At 38.8% G+C, this 18,277-nt stretch overlaps 1 protein-coding gene across 1 annotated transcript in view; it reads right to left on the bottom strand.

Moving 5' to 3' along the window:
* The window catches only part of TEKT1 (tektin 1), a 154,181-nt gene that overhangs the window by 39,144 nt on the left and 96,760 nt on the right, over nt 1–18,277 (bottom strand). The window contains exon 5 of the mRNA XM_044054243.1: nt 17,911–18,054. Within this exon, the coding sequence (XP_043910178.1) occupies nt 17,911–18,054 (144 nt within the window). The remainder of the gene's footprint in view (nt 1–17,910; nt 18,055–18,277) is intronic.

The raw sequence follows: 18,277 nt of genomic DNA, 5'->3' as shown, positions 1-18,277 counted from the left end.
TGTCTTCCGATATCCATATGGTTCGGGTATTTACTACATCAGGACGAGGGGCAATTGTATGTCCAGAGATGTAGTTTACCTAGCCTGCTGCACAGTCTGTCCAGCCTACTATGTAGGCAAGACCAATAGGACACTGAGGGATAGGATTCGTGAGCATGTATACCACACAAGGAGAGGTACTACACATAATGCACTATCCAAACACACCAATGACAAAGGTCAAGAGCATCGTTTTAAGTTCAGGATCTTGGAACAGATCTCAAGGACATACAGGAGAGGGGACATTAACAATTATACAGAGACCAGGGAAATCCATTGGATTATTAAGTTTAGGGCAGATATCACCCCAGGTCTCAATGGAAGGGTTCCCCTGCGACCTTTGCTGAAATCAAGAAGGTTATTGTCCAAAAGATGTTAAGAGGCTATGAAGAGTTTTTACTTTGTGGCCAGTAGGGTCTTTTGAACCTTTATATGCATAGATGCTCTGTCAATGTTTTGATAGTTATGTTACTAAAATCCCCCCCCCCCCATCTGTCACACATACTTTTGATTTATTTATTCCAACAATGGATATGAATATGAATGGCTTTGTTTTGAAATGCCGTACTGTTTTAAGATGGTGTATAGGAATTTTATATATGACTTTTTTACATGATATTTTTAATGAGCCATGTACCTTTAAATAATGGACAGGATTTTGGTGCCATTTTGGCTTTTTAAACTGATGTTTACAGACAGTTTAGTTGTATAGGTCTGAAGAAGCTCATGCGAAAGCGCTCACCTCTTTTTATTAATAAACCTGCTTTTTACATACCTCGCCTGCACTTGGATTATTTACATCATTGGCTATTGGATTTAGGAGCTACTTGTGATTTAAATGAGACTGCAATCCTCCATTGTTTTGCTCAGCGGTGTTTGTTATCATTTAAAAATGTTGTACGCCCTCAAATTGTTGCACCATACACATAGAAAAGGGAAATTATTTTCAGCCGTTGACACTTCATAACCATAAAATGTATTCCTATAACATATGCGTGTTTTGTTGCCTTTTATTGTGAATATTAGTTTAGACAGTTCTAAGCATATGGTAGTCCTTGAGTAAATGAAGATGCTACAGATTATTCAAAAAAATGTTCATATGAGTATATCAGGACATTGACTATGGCTAGTGACACCCTTGTGTAGAATGGAGGGGATATGTAATCTGCATTAAAGCATTAAAAATGGCAGGAGTGGTGGCATGGTTGTGAAACATTTCTCTTTATGGAGGCATTCTGGAGAACTTCACATTTTACCATCTTCAGCTACCTCTCTAGACCAAAAAGGGAGATTGGTTATTTCCAAGGGGACAGGATTTAAATGACTACCTCGACCTCTGACATGCAAACGAAATGTTATCAGTGCTACCCTAGAAAGTGTAACACAGTGGACACAACCTTTCTAGTCTCGCCCTATCCTTGTCTGCCCACAAATGCATTCCATTACTGATAAGGTGAGGATGTAGCAGGGCTCCAGCAGTTTATCAATGAAGAAACTACTCAGCAAGAAAGTCATGAAACTGAACCCCACAACCTGAAAATCCATCTGTCTGCCCTGTTCTTTTCTTGAGCTTCTTCTCCTAATGTTTGCTGTCAGATATCTGTGGATCTACACCATATCCTCTCTGTTTCTTTTTTCCCCACAGACTAAACACGTTGCACGGCAACAGCAGTGTCTCATATTCTTTATCTTCCAGATCTTTAAATAATCTTAGTTGCTCTTTACTCTGCCACCTTATCTATCCTAATAAACGTTTTCAAGTACAACTTACTACAGCACAGTTTAAACCCATGTTTTATCTGACTAATTCTTGCTTCAGTGAGTCAGCACGCTGGCATTCACTAAAAGTATTTTTAAGTTAGGGGCACAAAACTTTACACATACCCAAGGAAGGGGGCTTTACTTCTTGTACACCTTAACTAGTTATAATTAATCCCAAGGTTGCAAAACTTCAGGGTAAGTTTTAAAAATTCTAATGAAGCGCCATATTACTGAATTAGTTTATTTTACTGAGTATAGTGTTTTAGCTGATTTTGTGTTTTTAAGTAATCTTGCTGAGAAATTTTTTCTGGTTTTACATTGCTAAGAGGAGAAGGAACCAGGTCAGTTCTAGGCCTATGGTTGCTTTATAACCTTTATTTGTGTTGTTGCTATTGGTTAGTGTCCTGTTTTTGAGCTTTTTCAGAAATTTGTTCTCTTGATATAAATTACCTGTGTTTCCATGGCATGGTGATTGCACACCATTGTGCTTGCACAACAGGGATGCAATGTGCACTCTACACAAGCAAGCAAAGTATAACCATCTAATTAAACTGACCATAGCAGTAGATGTTTGATTAGATCACTGTTACACTAGTCTAAGCTATATGGGATGTCCTGCCAAGGACTGGATCAGCTGGCCAGCTTCCAAAGCCTTAGGTGCCTTCATGTGCCCTAGCTACTGACCAGCTCGAGGACAGCAGTATAAAATCAGTAATTGGGGTACCAAAATTTCAGCGCTTTCTATCTCCATGCCAAAATATGAGCAGCACTAATAAAAGTCACATGCCCTGGCATAGGAATAGCAAAATAAGAGAGATGGAAGGAGGGTACCACTACTGGAACAGTGATCTATTCAAACATCTACTGTTATAGTAAGTTTACTTACACAGATGTACTATGTTCATCATTAGATCACTGCTGCAGTAGCCTCAGCTATAAAAGACTAATACCAGTACTTAGAACATAAGGGAGGAGGAAGAAGGATCAGACTCAAGGAGCAGCTGGAGAATAGTCCTAGGAAAACCTGCTCCGGGCCTAGAGAAGAGATCCAGTTTGTAGTGCTTGGTAAAGGTATGTACTGATGACCAAACTGTTGCCTATAATATATTTGTAGAGGCCACCCCTTTTTAAAAAGCCACAGCAGTAGCCAGAACCCTGGTTGAGTGGGGCCCAACATTGCCTGGAAGTAACTTGTTATGGTGAGAATAAAAACAATAATAGCATGAGGCAACAATTTAGAAATTGCCTGTTTGACACTGATTGCCCCTTTTTCTTACTTCATAGAAAATAAACAGTTGATTTGAAGTTCTGAATGGTTTTGTTTTTTTTTTTTTTCATTTTAGTATCTGAGTTCTCTGTGGACATCTAGAGTATGTAAAATTCTTTCTCCCCGCTTCCTAGGTTCTGGAAAGAAAACAGTCAGATGAACTGCCTGGCTCAATGTAGACTCTGAAACAACCTTATGAATAAAGGAAGGATTTGTTCTCAAAGTTACCCTATATTTGTAAAAAATGACATAGAGATAACTCACCACAAGAACTTGTAACTCAGATATCTGTCTTGAAATCAGTGACACTGTTTTCCAAGATAAGAACTTTGAATTAGCCTCATGAACAAGTTCAAAATAGTGTAAGCTTTTCCTGTGTAAAATTCAGATCCCGGCAAGGAGCCACTTGCCTTTGAGGTAGTCGGATATGTAAACCCCCTTTCAAAAAATGTCTCAGCTGAAGTAGGGGATCCATAGGGAGACAAGCAGAGATGGTAAAAGATGAATCTTGACAGAAAATAGGAAAAAACAGAGGATAATAACTCACACAAATACTGTAGAACCAGAGGATCTTGTCTCGGCACCAACTAGAAAATCATTTCCAATAACCCCTATATGATTTTCTAGTAGAATGTTTCCTTCCTCTTTTAATACCTGATGCATGTCCTCAGAAAAGAAGTGCCTAAAATTTTCTAAAATTCTATCATCAAAGCAGTCAACTGAAGAAGTTGAAGGTTGGGATATATCAAACAACCCTTGCTTTTGTGAATAAGTCCATTCTGCAAGGAAGCATATGGTAATTACCTTTGGCCATTTTAAAAAGAAGGGAGAAACGCTGTTGCCCTGGCCAAATGACAGTCACCACAATTATCTTCAGGGAGTCCTTCTGAATCTTTAGAAGAACTCTGGTTATCAGACAAAAGGGTAGACTGTATTCAGGAGCATTCCTGTACATGGAAATTAAAAGGCATCTGTCTTCTAGGCCTGTGTGCAAAGAGCCCTGGAGCAAAACTTCTTTAGCTGTCTGTTGTGGCTATAGGCAAAAAGATCTTCTTAAGGTGGCCCCCATAGATAGATTAATGACTGGAAGACCTCCAGGTGCAATTTCTATTTGTGAGAGTGTGCTGTGACCATACTCAGCTTGTCTGCAATAATATTTTGCTCTGACAGCAAAGAGGATTACCAGCCTCAAACAGATGTCCTACACAGACCGTCTCAAAAACCTCCAGCTTTACTCCATCGCATATCGCCTACTCAGAGGTGATCTCTGCCTAACATACAAAGCTATGTCAAACCCAGAGCTGTTGGACATGCTCCACTTAAAGAAATCCCAATCCCTCTGAGCTACATGCTCTAGGGACCTAAACTTTGTCACCACAATAAATAGAACATGCCGAAGGGATAGATTCCTGTCCCAGAGACTTCCCATACTCTGGAACAAACTACCTATCTATATCAAACAAAGCTCCTCATTAGCACTCTTCAAGAAAAATCTTGATGATTGGATGGGAAATAGGAAATTCACCCTGGGGATCACTTCTGTGGCTCTGCTTGACAGTGGAACAGGAAAATAATTTTCTTAGGTGGCAAAAGCTAGGGTACCTTTTTGGCTGGGCTTGTATAGGACCTAGGGCCGATAGCCTAGTACCTACCTATGAACCTATGACAGAATGTAGGTAGCCTGGAGGGACAGACTGTGCTAAGTCAGTAGTTACCAGGGCATAATGGCTAATCTGCAAAGGGTGTAGGATCTGGTTCTCCCCTGTTTATGTATATATCATTGTGTTGATGTCTTTGATTGCTAACAGAGGGCCTGGAGTCCACATTTTTTTAGAGATTGGAGAGCATTTATTAGAGCCATAATTTTTCTGACATATATGTGCTTTAGTTTCTTTTGCTTGCTCTAAAGGCACTTGACTTTAACCCCCTTGGAGACAGATCCCCAAGCAAAGTCTGATGCATTTGCAGTTGCAGACTAAGGTCTGGAAGAAAAAAGGGAGACCTGGGTTGTGTCACAACTGATACACCCACCAGAGTAAGTCCTTTTTCATGAACCATAACACTAGAATTTGAAAGGGGATGCTAGTATTGAGTCAAAACTGATTTGATTAAGCATTTTTAGTCTGAGCAAAAGAATCATTAGAATAATGGAGGCCATTAAGCCTAGAATTTTGAGATGTTTCCTGGGAGATGCCAGAATCTGGATAGAAAATATCAGAAATTGCTCCTTGTAGCATTACACTTTGACCTGAGAAAGAAAAGCCATCATGAGGGATGTGACCAGTAGACATCCCAGAAATACTACCCTGTGAGATAGGAATTACAGAATATTTCTATTTATTTGCCTGGAAACCCAGACTAAGAAAATGCTTTTTATTCAGTTCAGAGATACTTGACAACTTGTGAAAGAATCTGAAAAAATAAGACAGTCATCTAAATATGGGAAAATGCGAATGCCATGTAACCTGCAGTGGGCTATTACAGGAGTCTGGCACTTTGTAAACACTCTTGGAGCTGTTGTCAAACCAAAGGGCAAAGTAGAAAACTGAAAACGTAAGCCAGACACAGAAAATGTAAAAAAACCACCTCAAATCTTTTAGAATTAGCATGGAAATGTGATACATCTTTTAAATCCAGAGTTTCTAGAAATCTGAGCAGTAGAATGAGAGGTAACAGAGACTGTAAATAGACCATTTTGAACTTTGTAATTTTTATATGAAGGTTTAGAAAAGAAAGGTCTAGGACAGGTCTCCATGTTCTTTTTTTCTCTTGCATCAGAAAGATTCTTGAATAAAATCCTTTACCCATTTGATCGCTGTGAATAACTTCTAGAACTCCATGAGATAGTATTTGATCCAGAATAGGAGGGAACAGGGAGGTTTGATTGGATGGATGAAGGGGAAACCCTGAGAATCCCAATTCCTAATTCCAGTTGTAGCCTTTTTGAATGATTTTCCGAAACCAAGTATCTGAAGTTATATGGTGCATTGGTGCTGCAGAGGAAAGTGAAGACCTAGACTTTGGGAAAGCTTTCCGGGAATGTCAGGGTGGAGAGGGGAGAACACATACAGGGTCATATAGTCAGCCTGTTTTCTTAGATTGCCCTTTGTTTTGGGAGGACCATCCTTTATTTTTTAAACCTCACCATCAGTTTTGTTTTCACATTTTGCCTGCCTGTGACTTGCTGAGGATGCTTATTCTGTTTCCTGGAAAAAGAACCAGAACTGCAAGAAAAGTTTATATTATATTTTGGCATGGAGGGTTGAACATTCTGTATTAGCCCATGATTTAACTTTCCTTTTCATTAAACCTTTTAAGAACTTAAGAAGAGAAAGGTCCAAATAAAACAATTTTTTCCAGGGGAGCGTTCAGAGTTTCAGCTTTGGCATCCTTTGATAAATTCTGAGAATGGAACCATATAAAGTTTTGTCATAATTGACCAGTGACAGCTGTTCTAGAAACAGCATCAGCAGTGTTATAAGCACACTGTATTGAATGCTTGGTTACCTGAGACACAGATGATAGTAATTCATTCAGAGATGCCTTAGTCTCTAAAGTAAGGATTTTAGCAATTACGTTTCTCACATTGTCAAATGAAGCCAACAAAAACTTGGTATGTGAGCCTGACAATTCACTGTTCTGAAGACTAAGGTGCAAGAAGTAGAAACATACCTCACAAACTTCCAAAGTTTTTCTCAGTTTGTCAGAAGGAATAGGGACAGCTGATTTTGACAGAGAATTTACTACAGGATCTGACCTGGGGCTAGGAAAAGAAAAGGAATTTGTGGGACTGGATAACCTTATAGAATTTATCAGATGCTCTGGAACAGGTGTCTGACTGTCAGAGAAATTGCTGGCTGCAAATAAAGCATCCTGTAAGGCTGCTAACTCAGGAGGAACAGCAGATTGAGGAAAATCTACCTGTAACAAATTATGTCTTTGCAGGGATTCTGGTATTTGTTCTTGTTCTCACTGAAACAAGTCTTTAATTCTGACAATAGTATCAGGAAAAAGCAACTTTTTGGGAGGAATCTGAAGAATAACTTTTTCCAGCGTCAGATTCACCATTATATGGACTGAGGATTTAAGAAACACAGGCTAAGTCTAAATCCTATCCCCTCAGACTGGGAATCAAAATCTAAGAGAGAAGAAAAGCCTTTCCTTTTTAAATGAGGGGAAGACTCAGCCTGTAAAGACTAAAACTTTAAAAAAAACTGTGACATTAGGTTAATATCCCACCAAACTGCCACTAATATGTGACGTCCAGTTAATATACCACTGAACTGCCACCAATATGTGACGTCCCCTATTATCCTGGGTCAGTAGCTAAAGAACTTCAATCCTTACTACTGACTCACATGTGAGACCATCACTTAAGAGTAATATTTCACAATATCCTCTAAGAGCACAATGGGAACACACTCCATAACCTGGGACTGGACTGTACACTTCTGTCCACCCCTAATGTAACTCCTTGTTACACACTTCAGAGCAATATATCCCAGTTTAAGACCTCTGATATATTCACACTTAAATTAAATCTCACACATCCAAACACTTTTGTGAAAGCCTGACATAGATTTCCAGCTGTGTCCCTTTCCCAAAATAATAATACAGTAACAGGCTGATACAAATCAGAGCATCTACATGCCCTTTTTAAAGGGGTGTCCAGTTATTAAAATTAGATATCAAAACAAATGGTAGCATATGACCTAAAGCAGCCAGGCTTTCAGAGTGGACCAGGAATTATCAAAGCAGGTATAAGCATTCTCAAATCACTAAAGAATACACTAATTGACCAACCACAATATAAGATTGTAAAAGATTTAATAATAAGCAAAATGATTAAAAATGTAAAACAGTAATTTCAATAAACAGAATTCAATCACTAGGAAAATGAAATTAATACTTAAGAACAGAAATACAACATTTAGAAAAACTCTGACTGATTAGCTATAATTTCCTATCTGACTAAAGAATACTGTCTCTGATCTAAACTTAATATTGCAATAGAGCAATGGCAGGTTTACAGTTCTTGGTGAGTCCTTTGGGCATCAACTATTCCACTGCTCAGTACAATAACACAACTGAACTGATCTCAACTGAACTCAAACTCAACTGTTTAAACTTTCTTCAGCAGGCTCTTTTATATACTAGGTTAACTGTCTTAACTGTTCCAGTTCTTATTTTTGAATTCACTTTTTGAAATCAGCAAATAGCTGTTCTTTTGAAGTTCCTTTCTGTCTTTCAGTCTCTGACAGTAAACACAGAGCATCTGAGCACATTTTGACGTCATCATCTGTAGATCGGCTGAGTCTGAGACAGTTTGCATATAGAATCGCCTGCACAAACATGCAAAGATAGACATGTAACAGAACACCATTCAACTTTTTTAAACATCCTGTACAGAGTATTAATCAACATGTAACAACTTATTTATAATACCCTAGCTAGTCATGCTGGTATATATTAAACAGGTTAATCTGAAATTATGTACAAAACTTCAACCAAACATGCTAGCACAGATGACAGTGTCTAATTTCTTCACACAGACCTTTAACAAGGACCAGCCAATCCTCCTTATCTGCTTTAGGAAAAGATAACCATTTAACTTTATGTTTCCTTTTTCTGGGAGACCAACCAGCAGGGGCAGAGAAGATAAGACCTATATTTAGAAAAAAATGCTGTCTCCACCAAATGATTTTGTCTTCTGGCAAATCCCAGCACTGGGACTTGAAAAGACAAAGAAAGTAGGTACTAGGGACAAGGAGATTTCAGATACCGCTGTATCTTTCTCATGTGGAGTCTTGGCAGGTGAATCATGAAAATCATACATGCCACCCTGAAGTATTCCCTCATAGTGACAAAAGTCTGAGTGGAAAACCTGAGAAATAGATCTAAATACAGATCTATTTTTTTTCCTATGTAAGAAAAACTCTTTGAACTGAGGTGGTTAGTTGACACCACAGGAACACAATCCTTTGAGAAGGAGTCAAAAAAGACTTTTGAATGTTCTGTTGAAATCCCAGCTTGCATAAGCAATCTCTCACTCAAGTAAGAGATTCCTGGCACTTTGAAAGAGACTCTGCATAGATAAGCAAATTGTGAAAATATGGGAAAATGTGGATACCCTGCAGCCTGCAATGAGCTGTAACTGGAGATACAGTCTTTGTGAGCACTCTTGGTGCAGTGGAGAGTCCAAAGGGTAAGGCAGAGAACTGATAATGTGATCCAGGCACACACAACCTTAAGAAATACCTGAAGCCTGGTTGAATAGGGGTGTGATGATATGCATCTTTTAAATCTAGTGTCACCAGAAAACTTAAATGAGGAAGAGAATGTAACAGGTTGAGAAATGATCTCATTTTGAACTTGGGCACTATCATAAACTGGTTTAGGAAAGTAAGATCCAGAACTGGTCTCCAGGCATTTCCTTTCTTTGGTGGTAAAAACATTCTTGAATAAAATACAGGAGTCTGGTTGTGTAGTTGGGGAAATTTCCCATGGAAAGGAGGAATTTCTTCCCACTGCCATCTGTAACCTTGATGAATGATCTTCAGAACCCATTTGTCTGAAACTCTCTGTTGCTAAAGAGAAAAGTGGAGATTCAGGCTTTCTGGAAGGGAACAGGGACTACCAGGGTGGGAGGGGGGACAAAGTCCCTTAAGTAGTCATTCTGTTTTGTTACTCGTTTTTTGGTTTGGGGGGGGGGTCCTGAAATCCCCCCCCCCACCATTTCTACTAAAATGCCTGTTTACTCACATTTTGGTGAGACAGGTTATTTATTTATTTATTTATTTATTTATTTATTTTTTGCTGAAATTGGAAGAAGAGTTAGAGAATCCCTTAGAAAATTTGGAAAAGGAGGGCTGAACAGTCTTCAAGATTTTTTATATCAACTTACCCCCTTTTATCACACTTTTTGATAACCTCTGCAGCAGAGTGGCAAAAACCTAAATTTCTATCCAAATGCGAATTTAAAATCTCATTTCTCACATCATTTGGGAGGTTTTAAGAATGCTGTTAGGCAACCCTCCTCAGAACAGTACCAGTGGCCATATCCCTAGAAGAAGTATCCACTGAGTCATACACACACACTCTAAACAATGAGCTGCGGCTTGTAAGATGGAAGAAACTAGATTATTTAAAGCAGATTTGGCGTCACAAGAAGAAACTGCAGACAAAACATTCCTCATATTTTCACAATTAGAATAAACTTTGGCATATGAGTCTGACAATTAAATTCTGAAAGTAAAATTTGCAGAAGCATACACTTTTTCCCAGTACTTATCAATAATCTTCCCATCCTTGTCAGAAAGAATTGGATCGGAATTAACCAAATGTTTAGCAGCAGTAGGATTAGCTAAAGCTATAGCTCTGGATCAGGTTTGGGATGAATGTATAAATATTTGGAAGATTGAGGAACTTTATACATTTTGTCTGCCTTTTTAGGGGCAGCAGGCTGACTGTCAGGAAAATTCCAGGCAGTGACACACATCTTCCAAAGATGATATAACTGGAAAAATGGGTGTATGGTTCTGGAAATTCCTTCTGTAACAACTCAGTATTTTCTGAGGGACTGAGGAACCTCACTGTTCTTCCACATTCTGGAAATAGTTTCAAAGAAAGAGACCCCCCAGGGAGAATCAGAATCTGAGCTCTCTTCTGAGTATGAATCAGAAAAAAATGAGGAGAAAATCTAATTCTTTAGAAGCTCTCAGTGACACTTGCACCACGCCTACTGCACAAGGTAAAGACCCTATAAAACTGCTTATGCTAAGGCACTTACAGGTAACCTTTCTAAAATGCTAAGACATCCTGCATAGCACAATCAAAAAAAGGGTTCTCAGCCATCACATAAATACTCTGTTAAAACACCACCCACAGCAATACATATTAACACTGTATCCAATGCCTCTACTCTTATATCCTTAAGACAAACCAACGCACAGCCAAGTTTCATATCATTGGTGATTCTATAGTGAGGCACACTGATGTTCCCCTTACCAGACTGAGTGAGGCAAGAGTCACTGTTAGCTGACTTTCCAGGGCTAGGATCCATCAAGTCACACAGATACTCAGGTCATTGAACCACAGGTACCAGTATGACTCTGTCAAAGTCCATGCGGGTGTTAATGACCTGAGAATTACCTCCCTTGACTATATGAAGTGAGACATGATCGAACTTGTGAGGATTATCTATGCTAGCATGTCTGGCTGCAGTTTTGTAAATACTTGGAAGTTGTAAATTACCCTGTGATATAAATGCCAGCATGACTAGCTATAATTTTGTAAATAAGTTTATGTTTTTTGATTGTATCTTTGATGTGTATATATGAATCAAAACGGTGTTCTTCTGGCTGACCAAATGTACATGTCTTTTAAAAAGAATTTTGAATGCAGGTTGAGCAAGTCAGCTCCGATGTCATCATGTGCCAGAGTCAAAAGAAATAGAATCTCCTCAGCAGCTGTTTCTGTTTACTTTTCAGAAGTCTGAAATGAGAAAGTAGAATTCTCACAACAGCTTTCTGTAACTTTTAAAAGATTCTGCTATAAAAAGCAGATGCTGAGTCAGTTAAAGTCAATTGCTGTAGTTGTTCAGTTTAGTGTAGTTCAGTTAACAGTTGTTCAGTTGAGTTGCATCAGTTGTCCAGTAGTCAGTGGTTGTTTTCCAGATCAATATTTATCACTCAGAGTTTTTCAGAGCTGTTCAGCATAAATAATAGGATTTGCTGTTCCAATCACTGAGGACCAGACAACAGCCTGAAGAGTGGACATATATTTCTATTTCACCCTGCAGAAGTAAGAGTATCATCTTGCTTTGCTGACTTAATAAGATTAGACAGGAACAATTAATCTTTAGACAGTTAGGAAGCTACAGTCAGAGTTTTTCTTCAATCAGTGTGAAACCTATCCTTCAGTGTTATTTCCATAATTCCTGTTTGTGAAACTCTGTGGTTGATCGAAATCAGATATTCAGTGTATATATGTTTTACATCATTTTTATTTATTAAATATTTTGCTACCTTTTATTGTGGCTGGTTATTTAGAAAGTACTTTTGGTAACCTGAGAGTGTTTATGCTTATTATAACAACACCAGGGCTACTCCAAAAAGCCTTAATACCTGGATTTACATGCTACCATATGTATGTATATATATATATATATATATGTGTGTGTGTGTGTGTGTGTGTGTGTATATATATATATATATATATATATATATATATATATATATATATATATTTTTTTTTTTTTTTTACCCAATATAATTGAACACCCCTTTTGAAGTTTTTGAAGGGTATATTGGTACTGGTGGCAACATTATCATGTAATTTGGGAAAGAAGACATAGCAGGTAAATCTGTGCCAGTCTTTCCCAAGAGTGCTTGCATGTGTAAATATCAAATATTTAAGAAAGTGTGTCAAATACCTAGAACTGGTGGGACACAGCGCTCTGTAGTAGATAGTGTGAAAACTCACTTCGGGACCTGGACTGAAACACATAGTTCATTGCCAGGATTGGAGCCTATTCTCAGTGTACCCTTAGAGGAAAGTGTGTGTTCTATCTCTGCTTGCAGTGACATTCCCATAGTGGAGACAGTGGTGAGGATAGAGGCTCCTTAGTTACTGTCCCAGGTTTAAGTAGGGGGATCATCACAGAGCTCACTAATTATATGTCTAATGAAGGTATAATCCTAGCATTGAGCAGTATACTACTTTCTCCAAGGATGATGCCACATTACCAACATAAAATTATCGATTTTAACAACTGGCTTAGCTTCTGGTGTCAGTCCAAGGGGGCACTATATTTGACAGTCTGGGAGACATGATTGACAGGCCACACTGCTTTGCCAGGGATAGTTTGCACTTATCCCCAGTAGGCTTTTGCATATTGACAAAGAACTTTTCCACCCCCATAGTGCCTTTTTTAGGCAATGCCAAACTGATAAACTTCCTGACTTAACTGAAGCTATGAAGGGGTGTGGTACTGCTCAATGCTAGAAGTCATAACATGAAACTCCATCCCTGCAAATCTTCCTCTCCCTGCAGAGAGGCATGGTTTAAAGTCTCTGGAACTACCCCAGCAATGCGAGGTTATAATGCCTTTCACTCCTTTAGACCTGCTACTGCACAGAGGGGAACTAAATGTGGAGGAGTCTCAGTCTGTATTAAAACCAGCCTCACATCCAGACTAGTTAAAGTGTGTGACACACTGGAACTCATACATGTGCAACACACCATAAACTGGGTCTTGTACCATATCATTGCAACCTATAGGCCCCCCCATGTCCCAGGAAACCTATGCTACCTATCTCAATGTACTAGAGTCCCTCACCATTCAACCAAATATGGTATTCATGGGGGATCTCAAATACTCCTCTATAGACTGGGAATCCTACACCACTTCTAATGCACAAGCTCAGAGATTTCCAAACTTTGTTAATACCAACATCCTGGAAGTTGGAACAGTCAGTCCATTCTCCTACCAGGGGTACAAGCATCCTTGACCTTGTAGTCATGAACATGAGGGGGGCAATGTTCCTCAACCAGTGTAATGTCTTCACTTGTCAGATCTGACCATAAGGCAGTATTGCTTGAAATAAAAATTAAATCTGGGGATCCAGCAAAACCAAAAATCTTTAAGAAGTATTCCAAGGATAACCTCTCAATCTATTGACACCTTAGCTAAATTCCATACACTCACACACAAACTCAGTAAACACCATAGCATACGCTGAGTTATTTACAAACTGTACAGACACATTGATAGCTGTATAGAGTGGATTGTGCCCACTTGTATTAAGAGTAAGGCAAATTCAAAAGACAAACCACCCTAGTGGAATCGCAATATAAATTGGTTATACAACAAAAGAAAAAAATCTTGGCTGAGTGTAGGAGGGACAAAGCCATACATACTAAAAGCCCCCTGACCAATCTAAACAGGCAGCTAAGAGGGTTAATTAATACTTCAAAGATTAAATTTGAAGGAAAAAAAGTATATTCTCAGGCAAAGAGCAACCACAAAGCTTTCTACAGTTATGTCCATAATCTCAGGGGAAATATGCAACAATGCATAGAACATATTGTAAATGGTATCACCCACACTGAACTGGAGGCCATTGCCATCCTTTTGGTTGACAGGTTCAGCTCAAATTTCTCCCTCCACTCTCCCCCTGATAGTCCAAAGGAAATACCGCATACTGCAATCCCCCCAACAATTACTAGGGAACAGATCATCAATGAACTTTCCAAAACCAAAAACACTGCATCAGTGGGCCCTGATAACATCCCAGGATACTTAACAAATAGCATGAAACATGACCTCTCTGGTCCACTTGAATCATTTTTCAACTGGAGCCTCCATTCAGGTTTTGTGCCCAAGGAATAGAAGATGGCTACAGTCATTCCCTTGCACAAAGGAGGTTCAACTACTGATCTGGCTAACTAAAGGCCCATATGTCTGACCAGCCTCATATGTAAGACCATGGAAAGAATCATCATGGGCATGATAAATGAGAAAATAGGTAACCTGCAAATACTGGACCCTTCACAGTTCGGGTTTGTCAAAGGAAGGCTATTCCTATTAAATCTGGTTCACTTTTTTGAGAGGGTCACCAAAGCACTGGATGAAGGCAAGAATGAACTGGCCAAGGCTTTTGATACAATACCCCACTCAGGCATTATACAAACCTCATTAATTTACATCTATTTATCACGCACTGGATAGCCAACCGTGCCTCACTAATAGGACCCAAGAGGTCAAAATAGGTGAGGCCACCTCCACCAAGAGGCCAGTCACTAGTGGAGTCCCCCAGGGCTTGGTACTAGCCCACTTCTATTTTGGCATCTATTCCTCTGAAAAGGAAGCAAATACTGAAGGTGTATGGCTGAATAAGTTTTTAGATGATTACAAGCTGGGAGTTATCATTGACATCCCTGCAGACACTAGCATTCTTCAAGAAGGCCTTTCTCTGACTAACAAATGGTGTCAAAGCCATAGTCTAAAACTCAATGCTAAGAAATGTATAATTGTATCATTTGGGAAGTCAACCATCCTGACTAATTACCATGGTGATAATACGCCCCTAAGAGTCGACCCAGAGGTCAGAAATCTGGGTACGCATGTAGATAGATACCTTACCTTCAACCAACACATGGTCACAGTGGTGAGGAAATCCTTTTATGCTACACAACTTATAAGTAAAGGCATGGTATCTAGGTCCAAAGAAGTCATTATCCCACTGTACTCTGCCCTTATCAGACCAGTCATAGAATACAATATTGTCTTTGGTATGTACCTGCCAAGGCATATGTAGCAACTAGAGTGACCTCAGAGGTTCCTTAGACAAAGAATACAAGGCGTAACAAACCTGCCTTATGCAGAACACCTTAAAGACCTTTCCCTCTACTCAGCCTCCTCGAGTTTGCTGAATGGTGAGCTTTGCCTGGCTTACAAGGCATCTGCAAACCCAACACTTATGAATCTCCTGTGTATTTGTAAGTCAAACAGTACTAAAAATAAAAAGTCTAGGGGCCTGAATTTTGTGTCTGACTTGAAACAGATATTTGTCCCAGAGACTTCCCATCTTATGGAACAAGCTTCCCATCCATTTGAAGCTTAGATCGCCTTTTACCAGTTCAAGCGGAACCTAGACCAGTGGATGGAGAATAGAAAATTTATACCAGGCCTGGCACCCATGTCCATTATGGACAGAGGTAGCTTATAAATGCCTGGCCCTCAATGTCCTGTTTAGATACAGGACATCATTATTCTTTGGAAAAAAATGGCTAGGCTTAGAAAGGTCCCTTGGGTCATTAGCCTAGGAACAATCTGTGAATCTTTGAATGTATGATAACCCTGAATCTGTCCCTTCATCTTCCTGTCCAGATTCAGAATCTTGAATCATTTCAGGTAAAAAGTCATCCCTCTTTTTTTTTACCAGAAACCACATTACATGAAGGATCTATAGCCTGAACTAAACCCTGAGCTAGACCCAGTGAACTACTACTGTTTAAGGAAATTTGAGGAAGAGTAGATACAAGTTTAGTTTTCTTTTTCTTTTTGACTGGAAAAATATGGTCAACAGTATATTAATGACAGTAGCAGCTTCCACAGGGATGGGCTCAACATTCTGGCTAAAGAGAAAAGTCTTTCCTATTTCCTCTCCCACGACCAACAAGAATGGCTCTCCCTTGCCCACTGAGAGGATACCAACAGCTGCAGAGGACATGGCTAATCCCTGGTCCATGGTAACTGTAGGTGTTACACCAGAGGGATCCAGGGTAAAAGATTAGTGGTCTGAGGAACCAGCTTTGACCACAGCAAAGTCACCCATGTGTAGCCAAGGCAAATTACTAGTCTTCTGTGTTTTTGTGGCTAGCAGAAAGACTGACTATGGGACCTCTGTGCAATGGTGGAATTGTTTCATGGTCAAGCTGAAAATGGGACCTCTTTCCGAAGGAAAACAAGCAGTTTAAGGCTGTAAAAACTGAAATCTTTAAAAGTCATTTTTTTCACCCAGTGACACATTAAAAAGCATTTTAGAACACTTTGCCAGCCCCAGAAAGTAAAATAAATATAATTTCTCCACAGAAAAAAATGGTTTGCAACTACTTTAAACAACTTTTAAACTGTCAGGAAAAAAAGTGTACTCTCATTTAAAAGTACAGTTATGTCTCAAGACAGTCTATTGAAACACAAACTCCTAGAAGAAAACTAACTTTCTTAAATAGGAAAGGACATTAAAGCAACATTTTTTTAATGTGGAAGGTTTTCCCCAAGGGGAATTTATCTGCCAGCAAAGGTACAGGCTGACCATTGATCTGTGAAATCTCTCAATAGAGCACTTTCTTCAACAGCAGGAAAGCTCTGAAGGGCTTAGTGCCCAAACCTGTCTTTTTAATCAGCTCAGATTGAGCTGATTAATTGTTTGGGTGTATGGAATACATCCTGAAGGTTTGGAAGCTGGTCGGCTATTATATCCTTGGTAGAATATTACTACATAGCTAAGGCCACTACAGCAGTGATCAATATGATGAACATGTATAGTAATTCAAAAATACATAAGCAAAATCAGAAACAATAATTGGAAAGGGTTTATTTAAAAATATATGTGACCATGAAGTAATTTATATGATCTGCAAATCTTATAAGGGATTATTTGAGTTATCAGGCATGCAAAACACTGCAAATCAAAAACTGTGCATACTTAAAACTGAAACTCCAGAAAAAGGACATGGTACACAACATTTCATTAAATAAACCCACTTGTGATGTATTTCTTAAGCCTGAAATGTCTTCCCGTAAACAATGTCCACCAGCAGTATTACTGCACAGAAAATTATTACAACTACAATATCCTCTCCCAATCGTTCCTGATATTTATTTTAGTTTTTTTCTTTTTATTGTTATGATTATTTAATTACTGGATTGGAGTACTGATCCACATGGACAACTTGTAGGTGCAGTTCTGGTGCAGTATGAAGGAAATACAAGCAATGCAATGAATTAAGACAGATACAGATATAGATGTAGATATACAGCAGGAGAGAAAAGGAAAAAAAAAACATCTTTTTATGGAGATTTGGGGTCAAGTATCAGTCAGTTAAGGAAAAGAAGAAATATTTGTTTAAGTGGTAAAGGTCCATGGGTAGAGCTTATCAACTTTCTTCACATCAGTTAGTTCCCATTTAATTTATTTATTTTTTCCCAGGAGTGAAATTGCTGACTCCCACACATTTTGAGCACATTCTACAAAAACTTTCACAAGGCATAGAAATATTATCAGCAGCCACATCTGGCTAAGACAACACAAAATACATAAGAAAAATCTGCATACTTTCCCTCAATCTTGACAGAGTTGGGTGTGTATTTGATGTCTGGAGTGTTGTTTGACAAAGTGCTGCAATAATCATCCAACTTCAGGGCAGTAAACTTGTCCTTCAGGTCCTTCTCAAGATAATATTTTGCTGATCGGTTCAATCTTAATATTAAAATACACAATAGTTTGGTTATTACAAGGATTGCAGGAAAGCTACAAATCAAACTGAACATTGATTAAGATAATTATGTAATCATTTTGGACAAAAACATATTCTGACAGTAAACAAGGCCAACTTATTCTTTCAAATCTGCCAATTTCCCTTTCAGTTAGATAAGACATCGCTATTAAGTAACCTATAGTTGGTACTGTTATCCCTCAGTGG

The sequence above is a fragment of the Protopterus annectens genome, chromosome 13.part0 (assembly GCF_019279795.1).
Source record: "Protopterus annectens isolate FY-2018-M chromosome 13.part0, PAN1.0, whole genome shotgun sequence".
In the NCBI taxonomy this organism is placed as follows: Eukaryota; Metazoa; Chordata; order Ceratodontiformes; family Protopteridae; genus Protopterus; species Protopterus annectens.
Note: the sequence above shows the minus strand (reverse complement) of the source record. Positions and strands in the feature narration are given on the sequence as shown.